General features: G+C 43.1%; 1 protein-coding gene across 1 annotated transcript in view; it reads left to right on the top strand.

Annotated features, from left to right (window-relative positions):
* LOC138588346 (protein bicaudal C homolog 1-like) overlaps nt 1–16,653 on the top strand; it is a 67,426-nt gene extending 50,773 nt beyond the window's left edge. The window contains exons 10-21 of the mRNA XM_069658414.1: nt 2,313–2,517; nt 5,202–5,363; nt 5,527–5,714; nt 5,810–5,951; nt 8,051–8,204; nt 8,655–8,814; nt 8,930–8,969; nt 9,910–10,064; nt 10,286–10,448; nt 10,602–10,765; nt 12,069–12,168; nt 13,665–16,653. Coding sequence (XP_069514515.1) covers nt 2,313–2,517; nt 5,202–5,363; nt 5,527–5,714; nt 5,810–5,951; nt 8,051–8,204; nt 8,655–8,814; nt 8,930–8,969; nt 9,910–10,064; nt 10,286–10,448; nt 10,602–10,765; nt 12,069–12,168; nt 13,665–13,792 — 1,761 coding nt within the window. The 3' untranslated portion in view covers nt 13,793–16,653. The remainder of the gene's footprint in view (nt 1–2,312; nt 2,518–5,201; nt 5,364–5,526; nt 5,715–5,809; nt 5,952–8,050; nt 8,205–8,654; nt 8,815–8,929; nt 8,970–9,909; nt 10,065–10,285; nt 10,449–10,601; nt 10,766–12,068; nt 12,169–13,664) is intronic.
* The last annotated feature ends 7,773 nt before the right edge of the window (nt 16,654–24,426 follow it).

Below are 24,426 nucleotides of genomic sequence, written 5' to 3'. Positions count from 1 at the left end.
TATTTCATTGTTGGGCTTTTGTGTTTTGTAAAGCACTTTGTAACCTATGTTTTGATAAGTGCTATACAAATAAACTTTATTAGTATTATTATTATTTAAAATACTACTCAAAACTTGACAAGAAAATACACAAGTATTGAGCAGTGATGCAGTACTTTGGTTTATGACGACACCTGCACAACTATTTACAACCTAAACTGTTTAGTGTCAAATAGCAAATATTAGCATGCTTGCACTTTCTATTAGCCATAATACTATATGAAAAGATGGTAGGCATGACAGCTCCCCAAAAGTGAACCCCAAGCATCTCCATCTCCCCCTGGTGGCTGGCTGCTGTATAGGTCATAAAGTCCGCCTCCTCCATGTTAACAGATGGTAAATGAAACAATTACATGTCAAATGACTTTACCTACAGATGGTTTCTGTTAATATAGTTAGCTCTTAACATGCTAATTTACGTCCAAGTGTTTGCTCTCCTGAAAAGTTTGGTTTAATTAGTTATTTGATGCTACAAAAACAGGGTCTAAGGTCATGATTGACGGCTGTGATTGACAGCTTCAGCACCAGCGTAGTTCTTTTTGCATATTGCACGAAGAGACACAAAGCCTGGAGGAGATGTAACTGGCGCTAACGCTCCCAATGGTATAAGCAAGTTAGCATCAGTACTGTTTGCATATTAGCATACTGCCTCACAGAGGCAGTAGAATCAAGACTCATGGTGTTATTTAGGTTAAATTAGGTAGCAAGTTTTAGGTTGTTTCTTTATTAAATTAATTGTGTGTAAATAAGAAGAATAATGATTCTGATGAAATTCATATCTGCACTTTGAACTTTAGAGTTAAAGACTTTTTTAAGGGGCGATATTTGGGCATGGAGTGGACAAAATTAATAACCCAAATAAACCCAGACCTCCATTAAACCTTCAAGTTTGAGAAGGACACGTATCCTAACTTTTCACCTGCTTCAATGACCTGCTATCTTACTTGTTCAAATGTGTCAGACACTGTAAAAAACTGCCAACAAACAAATATGCCAGTTTCCATTTGAGAATCGCTATCTGACACTGTCACAGCATGGCACTGACATAGATTATCAGATTGCCTTGTCACATTTCATCACTATGTGAAAAAGGAAAACCTGGAAACATGAGCGAGGGAGATCATGCTATACTCACACTGAGACGAGTTTTGGCTAATTGACATCTGCCACAGTCTGCTCCCTCCTGCACACGCAGCCTGCCGCACATGTTTCAGCTGATGGACGGGAACATACAGGCTTTATTATGCCTCAACTGTTGCATATGTTCTTTGTGAATTAGGCAGTAAATTTGAGATGTTCTTTGTTAATGAGCCTTTATTAGTGAAATGTGTTTCCATGACCGTAATATATTGTGTCCTGCGACCTCTTACAGGAACTTTGGTGCGCTTGTGTTACATGCAAAGCCAAGCCTTTAATGTAACACAAGTCTCTACTAGACATAGTATTGCTAATCATAATTCACCACTTGGCCGTGTACTGGCTGTCTCCTCACGGTGCCCACGTCCCACCCTGAGCCAGGGCTCGATGCCCAAACCAGACAGGTTTGTGGGGAGAGGTGTGGAGGCGCCAGTGTAAACACTGACCCGGCCCAGATCCTCTTAAGAACCCTTCACTTAAACATTTTAAAGAGGTGGCAGCAGTAATCCAAAAGGCCTGTCCACATTTGTAGCCTTTGTGCTCCTGGAACCATAAAAAGGAGTTTTTTTCATGTGTGTGTCGGAGAGACTGGTGGTGATTGGAATCCATTTTTTAAAGGGCAAACCTGGCAGAAAGCAAAGAACCAGGACATGATTTGTGCACACGTTCATTTTTATTTGATGTTTATGAAAGGCGGGATGTGTGGGAGAGTGGGAAATGTAGTCATTTCTCCCTCTGATTTAAAATCTTTCCTGTGCATAATTCTTTAATGTTGATATAATGTCTCAGCGTCTAATAGTCATTGAGTAATCAGTATTGCCTCATATTTTATTGATATGGTGTGTTTTGCAATTTCTTAAGAAACTTCACTCTCATGTCTCCTTCCCTCTCCCACACTGCCTCAATGTTTACCCTCCTAATCTACCCTTAATTCCCTCTTCCTTCCTCCCCTTTGTTTGTCTCCCCCTCATCCTCCCTTTCACTCCCTACGTCTGCTGCCAACATTCCCCATCCTATCTCTCACTCGTTCCCCCCGGGGCCTTTCTGCTCTGCCTCTCTGTTCTGCCTTTTTCATCCTCTCGTTCTTGCATCTTTCATTTGCGCTTATTTTTATGTGTTTCCTTGTTTGATCTCAGTCTGTGATAGTGAAGAGCGTGGAGAGGAACGCAGTGAACATGTACGAAGCCCGGAAGTTCCTCTTGGGTCTGGAGAGCAACGGGGTGTCGTCCTCATCGCCCTCTGTGGTGCTGAATCCCGCCACCAACGGCCCGTCCCCGTCCCTCATCTGCCCCGTTGGCCTGGACATCCTGGCCTCAGCTGGCCTGGGGCTGAGCAATCTGGGTAATCACACCGTCTAACTCAGTGGTTCTCAACTGGTCTAGCCTCAGGACCCACCACCACCTCCTCAATGACGAATCGCGACCCACATTTTTTAACCAGTCAAATTTATCTAATTAAAATCTGCACAGTTTGGACCTGAGATGGAACAAAACATCACAGTATGTCAAAACACAACAGTATAATTGTCAGCCAAAATGACAAACAGGCAACAGCGCATAAGAACATATTCCCTCTACACTTCATTCAGTGAACGGCCTTTTATAAACAGAAATAAGCTTAAAAACTGCAACATGAATGCAACTGCTGTAGGGCTCATCAAGTTTGAAGACTGTAAATGTAGTATCAGTGGATACATGGAGTGTGCTACTACCGCACGCATGTCAAAGGATACCCATGTTCTTCAAAGTAAAGCGCAGCATAGACTTTTGGCCACAACACATCCGAGACCCACTGAAAACCGCTCCACGACCCACTGTTGGGTCCCGACATATCAGTTGAGAACCAGGGGTTGTTAAGGTAATAATCTTAAGTTAAGTTAAGTCACTATCTATCGCCGAATGAGGTAACACAATGGTGATTGAGCCCATGGCCCACTGATGAAAGCCTTTGCAGTATTACAGACTGAGTGTCTGTGGCGACTTTTGTGGAAAAATCACAAGCGGCGCCCAGTTAGTGACGCGTTCTCCATCACCCAGCAGTGGTTGGTCTGCCAGAGAGGGTAGGCGGAGCTAAGTGGCTGCTTTTCCGGTCTCTGCAAGTGTTGCGAGTAAACAGTAATCTACTATGGCTGAACAAACAAAGAAAAGATGGATGACTACAGATACAACTTCAAGAAAGAAACAAATTCGACGCTCAGATGAAGGCAAACAGTCTGAAAAGGAAAGCGACCGTCAGCCAGGAAAATCAAGAGTTACAACCGGAGCCAACCGTGGACGTCACACATGCGACACTGTCTGGATGTCTGGGAAGTGTGCTCCCGCAAGTACAGTTTATCACCATAGGTGCCGCCAAATAGAACGAAACTGAGATCTTCAAGACTATAACTTTGATTAAGTGCTACTTCTCTTCGATATATTTTTGTCCCTTTTCCGTGAACAGAGAAAAGATCAATTCATGAGGAAAGATAAGAAGTGTCCCCCTTTTTTTCCTTGCAAAAATTGCATTAGAGATAAAAATGTCTTTGTGGAAGAATTAATGTCCTCATACATCAATGTCAGTCGCATCTGCAGCAGCCACCCACTCAACACAAGTAGTCTCCTAACAGCTCATCCATTGAAGATTTATCTAAGCAAGATCTCTTCAGAGCCTGTTATCACCTGCTTAACTGAGTGACTGAGCGCAAGTGACTTTAAAACCAAATGTAAATATACTCTAGCGTGCACATAAATCACAGCTCCAGTGAGTCATGGAACTGTTTTTTCTGTACACACTTGACAGTAGGAGTTGTTTTTGTGCAGAGCTGGCATCAACACAATGGTATGAATTTTAAGAAATGAGCCCTCCCTGCAAAAACTTTCGCCCATCAGGAAATATCCTGATTTTGTTGCGCTGCCTTGAATGCATCGCAAGCTTGTGAATCATATGACGTTGAGCGATTACAATGGCGTAGGAGTTTGTTTTTCCACAGCGCTGACCTCTACATGAAGTCACGGAGTTCAGGCTGGAGCAGACGACAGGGTTTCTTTCGTAGTAAGACCGGTTATCTTCTTTTTGCTTTCCGGGCGATGTTGTTTTTCCGGTTCAGACTTGAAAGACATGGAAATGAGGAGATGAGTAATGCAGTTATGGCAGGAGGAAAAGCAGATAGTGGAACGAGCTGACAGGATGGAGCTTGTGGCTAAGAGCACAGACGGCAATAGATCCATCACGGTTTATCTGTATGTGTATCTACAGCAACAAATGCTAAGCAGAGAAAATCTAAAGGTATTAGCAGGATGATTTTTCTTTCCATGCCTGAAAGAGAATGACTATTTTTGCAGGAGTGGGGTTTAAGGATTATGGGACATACCTGGTAGGTGAACACTGATGTTAATATCGTCTGTATTTGAGCATGCTGGTACGTCAATTACTTTTATTTTATGTCCTTGTGTCACAACTGACTGAAATTAGGAAATTAGATTAAAAAAATTGGCCACATAAAAAAACAATGTGCCATGAAGTCCCTGCACGGTTGGAGTAGTTCCTCGCCGTGTCGTTTGAACCCAGGGGCCCGGGGGTGAAGCTGTGGACGGCCACATCCTGGCCTTTAGTAATTGCTACATGCTTCTCTTCCTCAGATTACAGGCCAGTCTGCCAGAAGAATCCCTGGCCTTATTCCTGGAGCCAAACTAGCCCCTTGTTAAAGCCACAGACCTGCTTCTTTCTGTTTTCGTACACTGTGTTTGGGTTAAGACACCAGGCACCACATTGTTGGTGCTCTTAATAACATGGTTTTATTGGGTATGAGGAGACACTAGATACGTGCTCTCGCATCCGTGACCTTGTCGAGATTTAAGAAATTCTTCCTGTCGTTTGCCGTCTGGTTGAAGACAGTTTGATGGAATTCCAGTGAAATAGCTGGAAGACCAAGATTATTTTTTGAGCGTAACGTGTGATTAGCTTGAAAAATTGCTCCGTGCTCTGACAGGACCACCACTGATCTCCTGTTCTCTCCTCTTCTCCCCATTCCCTTCTCTTCTCCTCAGGTTTCCTGGGTGCGACGGCGCCCCACTCCCTCACCAGCTCTGCTGCCCCGAACGCTGTCCTCAACAGCTTAAACTCGTCCATGAGCCCCCTGCAGACCCCGAGCCCCAGCACCCCCACACCCTCCCCCTCCCTGTGGCCCAGCTCACTCACCAGCACCCAAGGTTGGTACACCTTTCTACTGGCCAGGTCTTCTCAAAGATCTTTACAATATAGATCATAAGATAAGTAGTCAGACAGACAAACAGACAGAGGATAATTGTACAATGTATGAATTGCTAAATTCAGATTAATTAAAGCGACGTTCTTCACCGCCTATGTTTTCAGCCTTCTCCTCTCAGCTCATGCTGCACCCAGCGACCCAGGCCACCCTGAGCAGCATCCTGCTGTCAGGCGTGCAGGGTTTCACACAGAATACACCCTCCCCTCCGCCAGGTCTCGCTCCCATCGACAAGCAGCCCAACGGGGTCCCTGACTGCGCCAAGGTCCCCTGCACTCTCAATGGACACGTCAAGGTTGGCTTATTTACATACTGTGTGCTGCATTACTTTAAGATCGATTGTTCGATTTAATTTGTCGTTCATATGTATTTGTGTGCATGCTTGTGTAGCATCCCAGCTCAGTCTATGGAAGGATAGCAACAGCGTCACTCGCTGAAACAGTTTTGAGTCCAGCACCATGTGACTCGGTCAAGGAGGCCAGCGGACACAATCCATCAGAGCCGCTGTCCAGCAAGTCCAGCCAGGATGAAGGTATTCCTCTTTTTTTCCTCATTTTGCTAGCCTCACTTTCAGGAAACTTTCATGAAACACCATTTTACGGAGCGCTGGTTTAGCTCATTGCGAGACCAGACACCCTATATACAGAGGGTACAGTCCTTGACGCACTGATCCACGAGGCTCCGCTCCCGGTGTGCCGGTCATCCCCCACTCTCTCTCCTCCCCATATTTCCTGTCTCTCTTCAGCTGTCCTATCCAATAAAGGCAAAAGCCAAAAAAATAATCTTTATTAAAAACACCACTTTAGGTGGTAGTTGCATTCTTTTCAGTAGATATACAACAGTATTAGCATCAACATGTTGCATGTTTGTAGATGAAAGTAAGTGTTGGATTAATTTCCAATAGATTAAAGGAGGTGTGTTATTGTCTGCACTCAGAGCAGATTTTATTTACCGTAAAATTCGGTGTATAACGCGCACTTCTAATACTTTTTTTTCATCTAAAAAGTGAGCTGCGTCCTGTATACTGGTGCGACTAATATACCAGTGTAAAATGCAGAGAGAGGTATTTTATTGTGTAACGGTATTTTACTCAGACGATGGCGCTATAAGCTAGCTAACGCGCAGTTACGATCGCCAGTGCAGTCGCCATCCTCACAATAATCAACGTAGGCTGCTAGCCACCAACTCCACATGGCGAAAAGAGATGGTAGGCTATAACTTGAGTCTGTTTTGAATGAAAATAAATTGAAACATTGTTGAAATAAGTAATACACGTTTTTTTGTAATAAATAGCTTGAGAAAACCTCTAGAAAAATATATTCTATATTCTTATATTCTGGTGCGATTTATATTCTGGATTTTACGGTAATTGGCAACGCAGCGAAGACCGAGACACCAACACACCTCCTTTTATCTGCCATCCAAACTGTCAAACCTATTCTGTCAAACTTTGCAAGCTATTCGGTTGGCAGAGCACCAACATGCCTGTCAACTAACCTACTGACCCCCAGAGGTGTATATTCTCCTGTTTGAAATCATTTCCAAACCTACATGAATTCCTTTTTTTCTCAACTATTTTCTGTGGCTTTGAAAAGAAATGAAATGTTTGCAATAGAGGATGTTTAGGAAGTAGGTCATAAAAGTCTGCGTCTGGAGGAATCTCTCGCTCTGAGTCGGTTATGTTAAAGACGCACTTAAAATCTTGTGATTTATGAGTGATCATAACCTCGAATAGACAGAATATTTCTGCTGTTAACATAATTGACGCTGCTGGACCTCCGCCTTGCAGACTTAACATAAATGTCCACTTTAAGCTTTTCCTCTTGAGATTTATGTAACCCTTAAACCCACTTCTCCTTGAAAATGCCTCGAATGAACTTATTCCTATTTCTCTGCTCTGTCCTGCTAACCTCATACTGCCTATGACTACGTTTATTGTGCTGGAACGGAGACAGATTAACTGCTGGTCTCCTCGCGGTTCAGAAAGGCCCTCATTTCCTCTGTGTCTTACATTCGCGGTTTTCCCCCTCCGACTCTCACTCTCACGCGTCTCGTTTTTCCCCGCTGTTTTCTGAGCTGCTTCTCCCCCGATGTGGTGCATCCCAGTAAGGTTTCCTCTCCCTCCCTCGCCTCCTCCTGTGTCCCAGAGTGTGTTTGGACTGGCTCGCCCACTCCCGCTCGACTCTTCGTTATGGAATGAAGGAGTGCTCGGGGATTATTCAAACATTAAACCCCGGGGAGCTTCATTAGAGTGACTGACTTCATATTATTTTATGCTGTATGGTACACCACGCACATGCAGATATTCTTAATTACACTCACATGCACACACTTCCTGTTACACAGAGAAGCTTCCTGTCAGGCTGAAAGTAGCAGGGGAAAAGCTCTGTAATTACAGATGCTGTGTTTTTAATTAATCCAGAATCCAGCTGAGACGTGTCACACTTTAAAGCATGCACACATACCGAGCTGCACACACTCCTTTACACTGAGTGACCCAGGCGCTGCTGGGAACACCCTATGCATCGCTGAACGTGAGATAAAACATGAAGTATCGCAGCTCTGGTCGTCACAGTGTTTCAGACAGACGCATGACAGCTGTAAACTCAAAATGTGCTTGTTTCCTTCAAGGCTCCGACACATTTGTGGAAGTGGGCATGCCCAGAAGCCCCTCTCACTCGGCCAACGGGAGCGAGCTGAAACAGATGCTGGCTTCGTGTAAGACGTCATCGGGGAAACGACAGGCTGTGGAGCTCCTGCAGGGCACCAAGAACTCCCATCTACAGTATGTTTAAGTCCTGAGATCATTTACAGCTGGAGTTGTTGCTGGTTAGCATGCCTTCTGAGATCATTTACAGCTCATGCAGCTCATAACACTTTCTCCGTGTGTTTAGAAACTAACAGGACTGCCAGAGTTGAATAAGCATGCAGATTTTATTTTTGAAAGTTTAGATGTTAAAACAAAGTGTCAGGGATGCTTACTCTGCCCTGGAATTGAAGCCTTTTCTGCCATATGGACGAGGTTACACACACTCACCCTGGACAGCGTGGTTATTAGAATAACCACCTGCTGCTTGATCGTTAAAACGTGTCTGCAGTCAAACCAGACGAGCCAGAAACATTAACAGCCGTATGATGAAGTGCGAACATGATAAGATGAAGGAAATTATATGTGGCCTTTGTCAGGCTGGATTTTCTTCCCTCCTGATACCATCTCTATGTGTAATCCCAACAGTTCTGACTGTCTCCTCTCGGACGCCGAGTCCAGCTCGTCAGACAGCCCCGTGGCGGATAAGAGGGCACCCGGAAGCGAGCGGGCGGCTGAGAGGGCGGCACAGCTGAACGAGAGGGAGAGAATCAGACTGGCACCACAGACCTCCTTCGCCAACATGCAGGTACACACACACACACACACACACACACACACACACACACACGCTCACACACATCCAAAACACACAGTTTTGGGAGTGTTAAATAATCAAGGATTACTGTCTGCTGTCTTTTCAGGCATTTGACTATGAGCAGAAAAAGCTGTTGGCGACCAAAGGTAAGTTTACCGTCCTGTCTGCTCAAATACGTTTCAGCAGTGGCCAAAATGTATAATCATCAGCCGGAGGAGAAGAGAAAAAAACTCAAACATTCTGAGATAAAAGCGGTAAATTTGTCCGAAAAAAAATGCACATTTGTGAGAATATGTTGGCCCTACTTTTTGCATTTTTCTATTATTCCGTTTCTAAAGCAAACGTGTTGTCTCCTTCAGCTGTGCTGTCAGATCTTGAATAAAATTTAAAAGTGTAATTAAAGTCAAATTGATTCAAAGTAGTTTTGCATATTTTTTGTCTGCATTGTCCGTAATGCAAGGTTTGTTTTTAGGAGCTGTCATTGGTGCGTAGGGTAACGTTCATGTGCGGTGGTAACCTCTGCGGCAAAGCATAGAAACGGGTGTTTTTGCAGCAGAGGGTCGCTCAGTCATTCTCCGCTGTGAAGTCTGCTTCTTGTGCGCAGAGAAAATAGGCTAAAAGTGCGCCAAGCTCCGTGACTTGCGCGCCTGTGTAAGCAGCAGTGCCAACGGGCAAGAGAAACCGGTGTATCTAGAGGGATGATGCCCAACCTACTTTTTTTGGGGGGGGGGGTGGCAAAAAGGTTCCCATAAATGCTTTTTTCCTGGTTTTTGTCTCTTGCAAATTTCTGACTTTATAATCTCAGAAAATTGCTAGTTTATTCTTGCAAATTTGCTAATTTTTTCTGGCAAATTTACAAATTTAATCTCATAATTTTTTTCAAGTTTCCCTCGAAATATTACTCTTCTCCTCCAGCTCCTTTATTATTTATTTTTCTTTCTTTTCTTTAATCCGGGAGTAAATGCAGTTATATCTCATTTTAAAACTGTTTAAGAGGAACATGGACACATTCAAGTGATTAAAAAACAGGTAATTTGTTCTGTTTTTGTTTACAAGGTGTTTGTGTGTATGTCTGTATTTCCACAGCCATGTTAAAGAAACCAGTGGTGACTGAAGTGCGGACCCCCACCAACACATGGAGCGGCCTGGGCTTCTCGAAGTCCATGCCAGCTGAGACCATCAAGGAGCTGAGGAGAGCCAATCATGTTCCATACAAGCCCAGCATGAGCACCACCTACGAGGTCAGAAATAACACACCTCAGTGTTCGCTGTCTCGTCATCTTCAGAGAGAAATAACGACCTTACTGTCGCTATGTGTATAATACAGATGATTTATTAGTGTAACCGGATACAGTGGTGTTCTTGTACCCTATATAGAGATGCACTTGTCACTCAGAGCTCCGCAGGCATCCAGACCTCTTTGTTAAATATTTGGATTGTCTTCCTGTGTTTTCTCTCTCAGGGTTCCCCGCTGTCCTTGTCTCGATCCAGCAGCAGGGAAGGCATCGGGAACGGCAGCGACTCCGACAACTGGCGAGAGAGGAACGGCACCGGGAACGGCCTGCCGAGTCACGCCGAGTTCCCCTCCGCTGTCAGCAGCCCGAAGAGGAAGCAGAACAAATCAGGTCGGTTACATTTATATTTGTTGTATCTGTGTGTTGTAAGACTTCACATTTGTTTCAGCTCAGATAACTTAAATATAGCTGCTTTTCTGCTTACTTCAAAATTATAATCATTATGTGTTTTTTTTCTTTTGGCTAAATCGTTTGCATGGACAGCTGCAGAGCATTACCTCAGCAGCAGCAACTACATGGACTGCATCTCTTCAGTAACTGGCAGCAACGGCTGCAGCCTGAACTCGTCTCTGAAAGGCTCAGACCTGCCTGAGCTCTTCAGCAAACTGGGCTTGGGGAAGTACACAGACGTGTTCCAGCAACAAGAGGTAGTGTACAATGTGAATCAAATCCTTCTAGTGCTGTGATTTCAGCTGAGGGACTCTCGAGCTGAGGACAATTTTAAAACATTTGCAGAGAAATTGCTGGCCCCGAGAGGATGAAACCCTCTGGCACTGATCATTCTTTAACTTTTCCAACCACAGCCATCTCATTCAGACGTGCTGTTCAGAGCCACACATCTTGGGACAATGGGATTATGTTTTCTACAAACATTTATGGAAAGCTAGAGGAGGGTTTTAATTTGGCTCAAACATAAGCTCAGCTGTACGTTGTCTTATAGCAAGCTAATATGCTAAACTTATATGGTGAACAACCTGATTAAACCCTGATGTTTTGTTATTTGAATGTTAGCATAGCTGTGTTTAGCTCAAAGCTGTGCTAAAACCACAGCTAGTCTGACCCTACAATATTTGTAAAATGTTTGGGCATGTTGAAGATATAATCTCGAAGATTTTCATTTAAAATAAAAGTCTGTTAAGTCTCTTATTGCAGAACGAAGTAACACAATGGTGATTGAGTCTATGGCCCACTGATGAAAGCCTTTGCTTTTGCAGTATTACAGACTGGGTGTCTGTGGTGACTTTTACGGAAAAAATCACAAGTGGCGCCCAGTTAGTGACGCGTTTTCCATCATCCAGCAGTGGTTGGTCTGCCAGAGAGGGTAGGCGGAGCTAAGCGGCTGCATAGTAATCTACGATGGCTGAACAAACAAAGAAAAGATGGATGACTACAGATACAACTTCAAGAGAAAATCCAAAGAAAAAGAAACAAATTCGACGCTCAGATGAAGGCAAAGAGTCTAAAAAGGAAAGCGACCGTGAGCGAGGAAAATTAAGAGTTACAACTGTGACAACCGTGGACGTCACACATGCAACACTGTCTGGATATCTGGGAAGTGTGCTCCAGCTATTACAGTCTATCGCCATAAGGTGCCGCCAAAGAGAACAAAACTGAGATCTTCGAGATCACCACTTTAACTCTTCCTTTATAGAATATGACTATCTTTAACTCTTAATTTTCTTAATGCAGTTTGTTGCATTATTGACTTATGAAATTAAATGTCCTCATAGTAAATGTAGCATAAGATAAAATAAGAGTTTGTGTTGGAAAATGTATGTTTTATTAAAATGTTTTGGTCGAGGGAGGCACTTTATATGAAGAACTTTTACCATGGAGGCTTCTTTTTCCGTCATTACATTTATCTTTGAAGATAGAAGTGGCTGAATTATATCAGCAGTTGTAGTAAGTGTAAATGTTAGAGTTAAATGGACTTGTTGTTGCTCCTTCCAGATTGACCTTCAGACATTTCTGACTCTAACAGACCAGGACCTGAAGGAGCTGGGCATCACCACCTTCGGAGCCCGAAGGAAAATGCTGCTCGCCATCTCAGGTACAAATAAAAAAGAAAACGCTCTTTCTTTTTTTTGCATTACATTTTTTATTCCCAACCTTAAATGGACAAAAAACAACATAAACATATGGGTAGAAAGAGTATTGAGATATCTACAAAGGACCACCTCTGTCTCAGGGTGGTCTGTGCCGATAAACACCGGTAGCAGCTGTGGCCTCTTCCTGCCAGCTCGCTCCTGCTGAAGGCACTTCACACAATTTCTCATGTCTCATGTGTTTCATTTGTGTTTCCTATTTTGTCCGACGCTGCAACAAGCCTGAGTGGAGCCCAGCTGTGCTGAAGGGAAAAAATGTGTAGCAAATGACAGAGGTCACCCCAAGTGCCAACCGCTGGATGTGAAAGATGGACCTTGTTACTAACAGACTGGGAGAGAATTTCAAGACCGTACTGTTGCTGCTAATTTATCTTGTAAAGATGTAAAAGACAGTAATTTGCACCAGCAGAAGTAAATAGGATTAAGGCTCCAGCTGCCTCCCTCCCGCTGATGTAGACTTTCCTGTTGTTTCACTGGAGCTAATGTGAATGTTTTGGATGTCACACTTCATTACTGGTGTCATATTTTGGGCGTCGTAATAGCCGGAGTTGTTCGGCTGCCTGTGTTGGGCTCATGAGCTTCCTGCTATGGGGATTCTGTCAAAGTTCAGAAACCTCAGACCAGAGTCAGCGTTGGCAGCGCGAGCAACAAGGGGAAACGTCCAGGCCAGTGCTCTGATTATTAAGGAAGCAGAGTGATCCAAGGCCAGAGCGGGGTTTTTCTGCCCGACACCACAGCCAAGCACTGGTCGCCTTTCATCTCTGCTGACGGACTGGAGGGCTCCGAAACAGGAACATGCACGTCTTTTTGTCTCTCTGTATTTTTGCCTCTCGCTTTAAAGAGATAGAAAGCAACTCAAGGCAATCCAGGGTTTAACTTCCTGCCAGTAAAAAGAGCTGCTGGAGTGAGCTGTCTGTCTCCAGGAATTAAACTGAGGGTTTATGCTGGCAGAAACAGAACGTGGCTATCATATGAATAACTCCGAGTGTACTCCTGACGTTTCTATGAAAGCATCTTGTCCAAGCTGCTGTGTGAAACCAGACGGACACAAAGAGGGTTTCTGTTTATTTGAGAAATCCTGCAGTGAGTTCAATCCAATTTTCTTGTCATTGTTGATCAATGAAGGCTAAAAAGAAATGTACTCTCATACTCTTTGGTTGTGTTTATTTCCTTACTTTCTATTAAACATTTTTGGTTCACCTTTGCCAATCTCGGATCCGATCGGTTATAGTCTGACGAGTAGCCTCTGGGCACGATGGTGAACATGCCAGGGCTTGTAGCCGGCTGCATTGTGTACAGAAAAAGAACCAGTTTTTCTTGTGATCAACTTTAATTAACGGGTCTTACCTTTGCCGAAATTACAACATCATGATGCAGATGATGAGAATCTGTAAACAGTGACTACACCTTTGCTAACACTGATGTTTTCTTTTTTCTACAGAACTAAACAAGAACCGGAGGAAGCTATTCGAGCCCCCCATCAGGTCCTCCTTCCTGGAAGGGGGAGCCAGCGGGCGCCTCTCCCGTCAGTTTCACGCAGACATGGCCAGCATCAGCGGGCGGTGGTAGGCGCCTCCAGACCTCCACTTGATCCAGAACCGTCCAAGATGGAGACCAGCCTCCTGCATCGCTCTGTGCCTTAGCAGCCTTAGCAGGTTTCAGCGGATGTTTACCCTCGTTCAGCCTCAGCTGGATGAAGACTGTTCAGAATGTTCTTTGCCATATAGTATAAATGTATACAAAACAAAAAGCCATAGATTTACCTAAAGTGCCAACAGAAAAAATGATTTCTCAGATACATGAGGTTCAGTGTTCAGAGTCTGTGTGGAGCGTTTCTATATGAAGGTTCTGGCTCTGCAAAAGAGTTCTGTCCAGTATTTCTGTCCACGTTTAGTTCAAGGGAACAGGCAGAATGATTAGTACAATCATTTTACACATTGATGCTACCTGCATTCGTATTATGCTGTTGTATCAGTGACATGCACTTTAATAATACTAGACTTTTGCCTGTGAAAGCCTAATTCCTTAGATTGAATTAATAATAACTATGCATTTTTTTTTATTGACTAAAAAGCACAGATGCATTTTGTACCAAACCAAATGTAAGCACTTAACCAGCGAGATTATGGCGCCGCCAAATGAAGTGCAAAAACAGGTCATCAACTTTAACACGTGTACCAAAGGGAAGAATCATAGTGGCCTTTGACCTTTGGCTGCCTTTAAGTGTTGTGATTGGTGGACATTCCTTCGAGGTCAGTGTTTGTGTCCCACCACGGTCTGTTTGTGTGTCTAGACAAAAAAAAAAATCAAATATTTTGTACTCATTATGCATTATGATTTTATTTTTTGTTTTTATTACTATTTTAGGGGACTGGGTGGGATGTTTAACGGTAATCAGTTTACATATGTATTTTTTTATACATTTATGAATGAGTTTCTATGATTTTGTAATTAGATTATTTGCTTCTTTTACTTTTTTCCCCCCCTGCCCTTTAATCTGTGGAGCCGTTACATGGCTGTGCCATTAGACAGCAGCAGAGACGTGAGGCAGTTAGGCTGCGCTTCATAGGCCTCTCTCTCTCTGATTGTGTCAACAGGCATCTTTCTGTGGTTTTCCTCCTCTGCTTGTTTATAGTACATGCTCTTTTGTCTCATCTGTTATTTGTCATGGTTGGCCTCCCTGTGGCCCCTTCTGTGTAGCCCAAATCTCACAAAGCACTCCTCCACGTATCAGGAGCTGTGTGCCTTTTTTTCTTCTTCTTATTCACTGGCTGTTTCATTTAAAGCAAGAACAAGACCTCGCAACAAAGCAAGGCCGTGCCTTTGTAGCGAAAAAGTGCCAATGTACATAAGTAGTGTTTCAGCAGGGAGATTTTTCATTAAGAACGCTAATATTTTCTGACCTTACTCTCCAGATAGGAGACGCATCACACAAAGAGCCGGTTTATTCATAGCCAAGTCGAGTATTTGTACTAAAGACAAAAATAGGGCACCAAAGTCATCGGAAAGACGGTGAGATTTACGATTAAAACAAAGGGAAATCTAGACGTTTCTAGTATCAGTCGTGCAATCTAATATCCAGAAAACCTGGTTAAGCAGTGTTTAATGAAGTAGCAGGATGGTGCATGCAGGAGGAGTGTTTATTGTTCTGAGCTCCTGTATTAAGTTTGGTCACATGTTTTAGAAGGAAAACATCCTTTTCCTGCAGTTCATTAAATTTGGATAACTCAAGTGTTCCTTTGTGTGACGCTCTGAAGATTTAGTCCACAAGCCGGGCCATATCTTCCAACGTCCAAGTGCCTCTTTGTGTTGTTATTTTTCTGCAGTTCAAAAGGTAGGAAAGATCAGACGGAAGCGATTCTTACCTCGGTATAAATAAAACCTGAGAGGTTGAGGAAATGATCAAGCACAAATTTAACAGATATTAATAGCAATTCTCATACAATGTTAACAAAAGGGAAGACGACCATTTGTCACCTCTGTTAAATTCACAATGATTAACTCTAAGCTGACATATTGTTTATCATGTTTAACCACTTCCTACCCTCCCTTGCATCTGATTTGAGCCATCCTCAATGTGGTTGTCAAGTTAATAACACTATACTAAATAATATTCTGACATGGTTGCCAGCACCAACCAGGTAATTACCTTTTTTTTTTTTTTGCTCCTTTGAAGTCTTTAGAAAATAGATTTAAAAAAGCTGAACTTTAAAGGGATTGTTTATTCTGAGAGGAAACCCGGGGCCGGTTCGCCCCCACTCATCATGGTACTTCATTGTTGAGCACTGACTCTCGCAGTGCTGTGACTCGTGTTCCTGCCTAGCAGACATTTGTTTTCCTCCTTCACCTTGTTTCAGATGTGTTTGGTCGAAGGGCAAAAAGAAGTTCTTGTCTTATCAAGTGAATGTTGTTTAGAAAAAAAATATTGACGCATGTTTTTTGCAGATTTCTTACGGATCATTGAAGGGACTCATCAAGTCAAAACGTTTACCGCCAGCTTGTCTCGTCTCGGCCCTCGATAGAATAGTTTCACAATTATGTCTTTGATTTGTTGTATTAGTCATGTTTGTGTTCCCAAAGGGATTTATCTGAAGGAGTCTTTGTACTGCAATCAAATGGTACATTTATAATAAATGTAAACCACTAAGGAAATGATGTAATACAAAAACGTTTTTCATCTTCTGCAGCCGTTGTTCTTGTTGTGAGGAAGGTACAATTCTGCACAGAGTTCCAGAGAGCATCTGTGCAGAAACATCGCCATGTGGCCAAAGCTCTGTTCATTGTGGCATCTGTTGATGCTTGTGTTATTCTGACTGTATTGTAGTGCAGATATAAACAGGACTGTTTGGAGAAATGTCAAGCAGGCAAAAAAAAGTGTTTGTTCAAACATTCAAATGATATTATGAAGGTAATAAATGTATGCAAACTAAGTCCTTATTGGTTTTATTTCTGCAAGTCACACAAATGTCCATGATCGTTTTAGTATCTGTTTTATAGTTTGTAAATGGGAGGAAGATGATAGCAGGTCTGAGTAGCTGTAGACTTCCCGAACATTTACATACAACAGCTAAGCAGCCCCTGCAAGAACCAGTGTTTTAAACGTGGTAATACTTACTCTAAAGATATACAACAACGGTTATGGCGAAGAACTAAGGTCGCAACTCTAGCTTGCAATTAACCCTACAATGCTAAACAGAATTTTATTCAGAATCACACAAAACATCAAGAGTACTGGGAATTAAAAATGTCACGAAAACTGAACAAGAAATACGGTAAGAAGGTGCTACTCGAGGACAAACACTCCGATGGTGAAGAAACGAGCGACGCCGTGGCTGTCATGGAGGACCTCACCGAAGAATGCAAAACGTTAAATTCAGGCGAGAATAGCTACCGAGATATCTTGAGAGCAATAATGTCCCTTAAAAATATATACAAGAAAAAAATAAGTTATTGCCCACAAAAAATGAGGCAAAACATTTAAATATAACAAAATACACACAATATAAAAGCACGTTTGGCTGTAGTAGAAACCTGTAAATGTCTCATATGAAAACGACGCCCAAAAAACAATTAGGCCTGTCACGGTGTAACTAGCATACCGTTTACTTCTTAAAGGGATAGTGTAAAGGTTTTTGGAAATGCACTTATTCGCTTGTCAAGAGATGGCAGAAAAGGCTTTTATTTTGAAGGTTTGTAGCTAGACGGAGTCCAGAAAAAAAAAAATCTTTAAGGGGACAATAAAAGTATATCTCATCTCATCTTATCATAGAGGGAGAAGCAAGTTAGCTTAGCTTAGCATAAAGACTAGAAACAGACTTTGGACAGAGCTAGTCTGGCTCAAAGCCCACCTCCTAGTGTCTTTTCAAGCTCATAAATAAGCATATCTTTCTGTTTTATCTGCAAATAATCTGTTAAAAAAAATCATTTAAAAAAGTAAAAGAAAAGCTGATAGAAAACATAAAAGCACGTGTTTGGCTGTGTTAGAAACCTGTAAATGTCTCATAAAAACCACACCCAAAACAAATTACAAAAGAAATGCAGAAAGGACTAAACCTCACAGCAAACAGAAACCCTCTGCAGGGTTAGGAACATGCCATGTGTTAACCGTGCCATACATGCCTGCGTGAGGCCTAATCCGCATATTCAGGATCTGCTTAATCCATCCAAATTAGTCTGTTGTGACCGATGAGGACTCTGGCAGAGACAATATAGCTATGCTGCTGTAATGCAGGAGAAACCAATTCATTTCAAGCTCAGTCTCAAGTCTGGAGCGCTGAAATTACTGCCCATCTGTCCTGCTCCTAAAGCTACTGAACCATCAAAGAGGAAACAATTGTTGAAATTGGTTTCTTCCTCTTTATATTTTCATTTTTTCAGGCATCATCCAGGTTCATATAATCCAGTGTCTCCATGATGAGGGGAAGAGTTCAGATGTGAAAATCATCTAAGTGAGGTCATGGCTGTCAGGCTGTAGCAGAATTATTTACATTAAGCCATGTCTATTATTTAAAGTGACAACAGACAACCACTTGGCTTAATGCATTGTTTAATTCTCCTACTACAGTCTGATCTGCTTTGCAAAAATACTGTGTTATTAACAACCTCAAGGGGGCAGTGTTGTCACTTAAAATGACTCCTAACCCATGGAGAGTGGATTAGTTACTCAGCAACAGATTATCACATTAAGCAAATAACATTACAAAATTTTGTCTTTAGTTTAAAATCGTTTTTTTTTTAAGTGTAGAGCCTTTAATGGGATTAACATGTCTGTCTGTGACTGCTCTCATGTTCACAAAATACACAACAAACCAGCCTGTATTTTGCCTTTAGTCAGGAAGTTTATTAAATTTCACATTTAATTTACGATCTTGTTAACTGATCCGAGCCATATCCACATGCCCCTCTGTTTATGGCGGTAAATTAATGTTCAGATGGCCGAGAGAGAGAGAGAGAGAGACCTTAACAGAAACAGGTCACTGAACCATGTGTTGTGACTCACTCCCTTTCTCCTCCTCTGTTATTATTTTCCACAGCAGCGAGGTTAAGAGGTAAACACCAAAGACAGCCTTCATGGTAACACCACAACACTGCACAGGATGTAAATACTGGTCAGGAGGAGCATGGGTGTATTGTCTTGAGACCAGCTCCAGTCATGTTTTAAGACTTATAAAATGCTCTGCTTGAAATAATAAATTGTGTCTGACATGTTTTTTTCTGTAAAATATGTTTAATTACCTTGTAAAAATCCTCCCAAGGCATCTCCTCCTTCTCCCTTATTAAAATTTCCAACTGCCCGCTCCGTCACAAAAACAAAACACGTCTCTGCCGTCGTTGGGTGGCAACTTGTTGAAACTTAGCGAGCTTGAAATGTTGTAATTAGCAGTAGTAACGTGAACGTTAGTAGTGAGTTTGCAAAAACTTACGATGACAGTTACAGCTGGCTCGAACATCGCCAAAGTGGTTGCCATAAGCCCCTTTTACACTGCTAGTTCAAGGCTTTTATGTTCTGTCTTCTATGTAAAATACACAGAGGCAGAATGGTGGGGCGAAGTCGTTCCGCCTCTGAGTCGGCATCGGAGGTAGTAACAGAGGCGAAACGGCATCTGTTTAAATAGCTGACCTGGCAGCATGCGCTATTTGTTTACACCTGCTGAAGCAAAATGTGTGTGAGGTCTTGGTCCAGTGTAAAATGACAAAGGCTGCATGACGGCGGAGCTTCATTACGGCGCTGAGGTGGAACCGCAGTGTGAAAGGGCTATAGGTTTCACATAATGATATGCATAGCATCACCCCGTCCATTAAAGGGATTTGCTCCTCAGGTTTGTGACGTCTCAAACCTGCCAACCTGAAAACGTGTTGTTCAGCCTGTCCTTGGTACACTGCAGTTTAAAAGCAGACAGGCCCAGCCATGGAGATGACTGATGCGTCTTGTAGCACATGAAAAACCTCACATGGAGATGTTTACAAGGTTAAACACTTGATTTTCACTGGAGGGGGTGTTTAAAAAAACACATGATAGTAGAACAGAGTTATAATTAAATATCTGCTTTTTCTTCCGCAGAAAATAGTTCCACATTTAAGTGACTCATGCTTCCACAAGAACAAATACTCACATTTTACCCCATCAAATAATCCCACATGCATCCAGCACAATAGCTCTAAGAGGAAGCTATTAAAGCAAAAAATATCAAAGTCTTTCTTGCTCTCACTTAAGGCCATTATATGTACGGCTCAGCTGGCAATCATTCTCAGTGCCCAGCGTGACTAATTTCAATTTCACGTTCCTTTGTGAGAGACGAGAGAGTGAAAGGCGGCTTAATTGCAGAGACAAGAAGCGATGGGCTTTTTTTTTTTAAATTGCTATCCGGCCGTGCATTTATTCTGAATCCTGGCGGCCTCCTCGCTCGAAGACCACAGCTTCACATATTGTTGTCACGGGCAGCTCGCCTCTGCAGGAAAGGTGTAAATGAGAAGAGCTGTGAGTTGGTTTCCACCTCCAGCACACCTGGCTGTTATCCAGCGGACCATATGCTCACAGTGTCTGATGAGTCTGGCTCATTGCGTGTGTCAATCTGCTTCATCCTCCACGTTCATCCTTTCCTATCCCTCAAAGACAGCAAATGCTCTTATTGTTTGGATAAGTGCAGCTCTTTGTGCAACAATTTCAGCAGGAGATTGTGCAGAACGGATGTTAGTGATGTTGGAAAATGACTCGCATTGCAGTTCTCTGAACATCTTAACCCTGTAAATACACACAAAGAGGCTTCATGACTGTTTCAAATGTTTGAGATTGAAGCCACAAAGCTGTGTTGTTGTGCACACACTTTCATCAATTTGCCTCACAAAGTATTATTAGCTTCAAATACAGGTGTTATGTCCATGCAACAGGATAAGAAAAAATCACTATTATTTTGGTTTCAGCCTTGCGGGCATGTTTTCTAAGGAGGGAAAGTGTTGCTCCATTCAAACGTGAAGCGTGGTTCACTGTGGAATCAAAGGCTGATCTTGCCCTTTCTCGTTTTTGCTCTTTCTTTCCCACTTCGAACACAACGGCTGGCTGAGGGCTCTTAACCTTTTGACCTCAAAAAATTCGATTGTGCCTCAGCCTTTATTAACCAACAATCTTGTTGCTGTCAACATAAACCTTAACCTGTTCGGGCTGCTGTCAGCTGTCGTTTCAGGGACTGACTGACTTGACATTACAGCCAGACCAAAAAGTGTTGCAGCTTTAAGAGCATCCAGGAGATCCTCAGTTATCCCTGCTCCAGTAGTTATCCATTCAGATGTGTCTTGACTACATCGAGTGTATTCATATGGAGCTAGTGGAAAATCATGTAAGATTAGCATATACTTTACTTCTTAAAGGGACAGTGTGAGGTTTTTGGAAATGTGCTTATTCACTTGTCAAGGAAAGAAAAGGCTTTTATTTTGAAAGCTACATATAAAAAACTCTCAAAACTGAGGTCCATCCTGAGAAATCCCACACACCCACTTGACGACCTGGAGGTGATTCAGCACAGCACATTCAGTCACAGACTGATTCCACCAAGGTGCAGGACTGAGTCCTTTCTGTTAGCCATCAGATTGCTTAATGAGCAGTTATAAAAACAACAATGTGTACTCATGTTCAGCTGCATGTTTTACTGTGTCATTTGTAGTTTTTAGTTTGTTTCAGAGACAGATTTTTGGCAATTTTATGTGCTTAAATGTTTTATGTTCGGTGTTAGATGTAGTGTCTTGACAAGAAGCAAGTTAGCTTAGCATAAAGACTGGAAACAGACTTTGGACAGAGCTAGCTTGGCTCTAAACCCACCTCCTAGCATATTTTCAATCTCAAGAAATAACATATTTTGCTGTTTAATCTGTAAAAAATCTATTTTAAAAAATCTTTAATCCGTCTAAAAAACAAAAAGTTGTTTTTTTCACAGGTGATCATGTGGAGGCAGGATGTTATTGCTCCCTGCCAAAAAATAGTCCCCCACCAAATGTCGAACCTTCCCTTTAAGCTGTTTCTTAATATTGTGCTCCCTCGATCAATTACATTAATTTTATTACTAACTTTCAGGCCTGCTTTTAATTAGTCTCTGCTGATTAAAACGTGTGGGCTTGTTGAGAGCTGGGCAACAATGAAGTCCATTATTCATTAGATTTTATTGAAACAACTTGATGGAAGGTGAAGTGGTTTCAAAAAGCTGCAGAAAAACCGGGGATTTCATTTGGAGACCAACAGACGCACATTGCCTTTATCAATCAAACTGCGGTTGAGCTGAGGCCGGAGCTCACACTGCAAATCAATGACACGCTTCATTTACTCCCCCCAGACGAATGTGTTTGCGCTACACACACACACACACACACTAAGCCCTGGAGACTCGGTGTTGTTTCCTGCTAATGTAAAATCTTGCTCCATATAGCGGCTCATAACTGACCTCTTGGATGAGAAGTGATGTGTGGTGACCGCAGGGTGTGTGTGTATGTGTGTGTGTGGGTGTCTAAGAGTACATATAGCGTTTGGATCACTCCTTTTTTTTTTACATCCTTATCCTGAACCTATCTGGCAGGTTTTCTCCAACTCTCACTACACCTCTCTCCCTGCTACTTCTCCATCTGTCACCGTGTGTTCACGTGGCCTCTGAGCTCGGGGGGACAGCAGAGTGAGCAAACCAGAGTGGACTGCCAGAACGGGGCACACTAGGACACACACGAACACACATTGCGAATTAATATGCAATATATGAGACTAGGAGTAACAGAAAGTAAAACGTTATAGAAGGGAAAGTGAATCTAAAGATGAAAGGATGTGGGTGAGGGAGGAGAAAAGTTGGGGGAGGGGATGAACTTGGCTGGGTGTGACACAGCGTCGCTCTCTCCCCCGTCCTCCTGCAGCTTTACTGGAAACACTGACGCTAACACATGATGAATCTTGCTGGAGGGGACACGGGTGGGTGGGTGGAGAGAAGAGAGGAGGGAAGGGATGGCAAGGATGGAAGGTAGGGTGAGAAGGAAGCCTCCCGAAGCCTCCCACCTCTTCCTCCTCTGCTGCCGTGCCAGATAAGCACAGCAGGCGGGGAGGTGGGGGGAATTGGAAGGAGGAATAGATGATGGCAAACAGGAAAATTAAGCTCTTTTAAATGTAGTATGCTAAAGGCAATAAGCTGTCTGTTTATGCGTTTGATGATCTCACTCACTGCTTTGTGGAATTACAGGAGAAACAGAGTCATTTAAAACAGATGCTGCGTTAATCTGTGGATATCAGTGCAAAGCTCTTTAGTGATCAAGCATCTTAGACAGCAGGGGGGTGCGGTCGCTAAGTCATCCTCTAACAGTACACATATAAAAGCACAGCCCTGCATCTAACTTTCCTGCATGAATAACTTGGGTTTAAATTATAGATGGATCTAGAAGCATCCTCTCCTCAGACACAAGGTGCTTCTGAGTGTTTGCAGGGTTGATCAGCATCCTGACCTTCACTTCTAATGAGTTGCATTTCCCAGGCAGGAAATTTGAGCCAGATGCGGCTTCGGCCTGATAAAATCTGAGCGTGAAATAAATTCAGGCCTTCAGTGGTGCGTCTAATATGCCTGAATCTGAATGCCAGGGTGATTATGAGCTTACCGGGATTTTAATTTGCCTGCCCGCCGTAACCCCATTTTCTAATCCTGCAGCGTGCATGAAAATGCTCACCAGCTAGTGCGCTGTAACTGTGACTAAAAGGGAAGATTGGAATGTAAAATGGTCATGTTGACCTGGGTCAGCGGCAGTGGCGGAGACAGGCAATCTGAGGGGCAAGGGCAGGAAGCATAAAAGGGGCACCAGCTGCCTGAGGAGGGGCACCACTTGCAAATTATGCTGCATTGTTTGGTGAAACCGATTTCATTAGGTTTTTCTTGCACATGTGGCCACATAACAGTCGATTTATCATGCTTTGTCATCCATACGGAGCATCCAAGAGGGTACTTCACCATGCACCCAGAGTCCACCAGTGTTCAGAGGTGATGATGCTGCTGTGTCAGCATGCCTCACACAGAGATGAGCTATGGCGTCCGCTGAATAGCTAAAGACTCTGGTGTCTCCTCAGGGCGCCTTGCGTAACACTGAGAGGGACAAAAACAAATAGAAAGTGACACAGCCTCTCTCTGACGCTCCCCTATGGAGAGTAGAGAGGAGACAATCTTGCTGTAGGAAATATAAGAATGAAAATGACTCTGTGGTGACTCCATGATGGTCGAATCATGTTATACAAGGCGCCTGCAGCCTTCAGTGTGTGTTTAGCCACAATTTGCCTGTGCACTTGACCTTTTATGCCTTTGCAATGCTGCTCCTGGGAGCCACTGATAAAGAGGGTGTAGCAGCCTATAGGGGAGATGATAACAAACACACACACCCCACAAACAGGCATAACGTGGTTTCCTGGCACCCACAGGGTTTTGCATTTTATTATGAGCCATTACAATGCGAGAAGGATCGTCTATAAATGCAAATTCAGACGCTCTTCATTCATTATGTCTTGCAATATGTCACAGTCATCCCCCAGCTCATTATTGTGAGCTCCAGCTGCACCTGCGCTCGTGCGAGAGAGGGGCCACACCTGACCAAATAAGGACATGTGAGAGACCCTTGTTGGGTGACGCTGACCGTGAAAAGGGAGAGAACAGGAGTGTGCGGACGGTTAAGAAGGAGACCGAAACCGGAGGGGGAACACC

Source organism: Semicossyphus pulcher, unplaced genomic scaffold (genome assembly GCF_022749685.1).
Source record: "Semicossyphus pulcher isolate SPU_LCO1_2020_fin unplaced genomic scaffold, fSemPul1.0.p SCAF_12, whole genome shotgun sequence".
NCBI lineage: Eukaryota > Metazoa > Chordata > Actinopteri > Labriformes > Labridae > Semicossyphus > Semicossyphus pulcher.
This window is presented reverse-complemented; position numbering and strand designations above follow the sequence as displayed.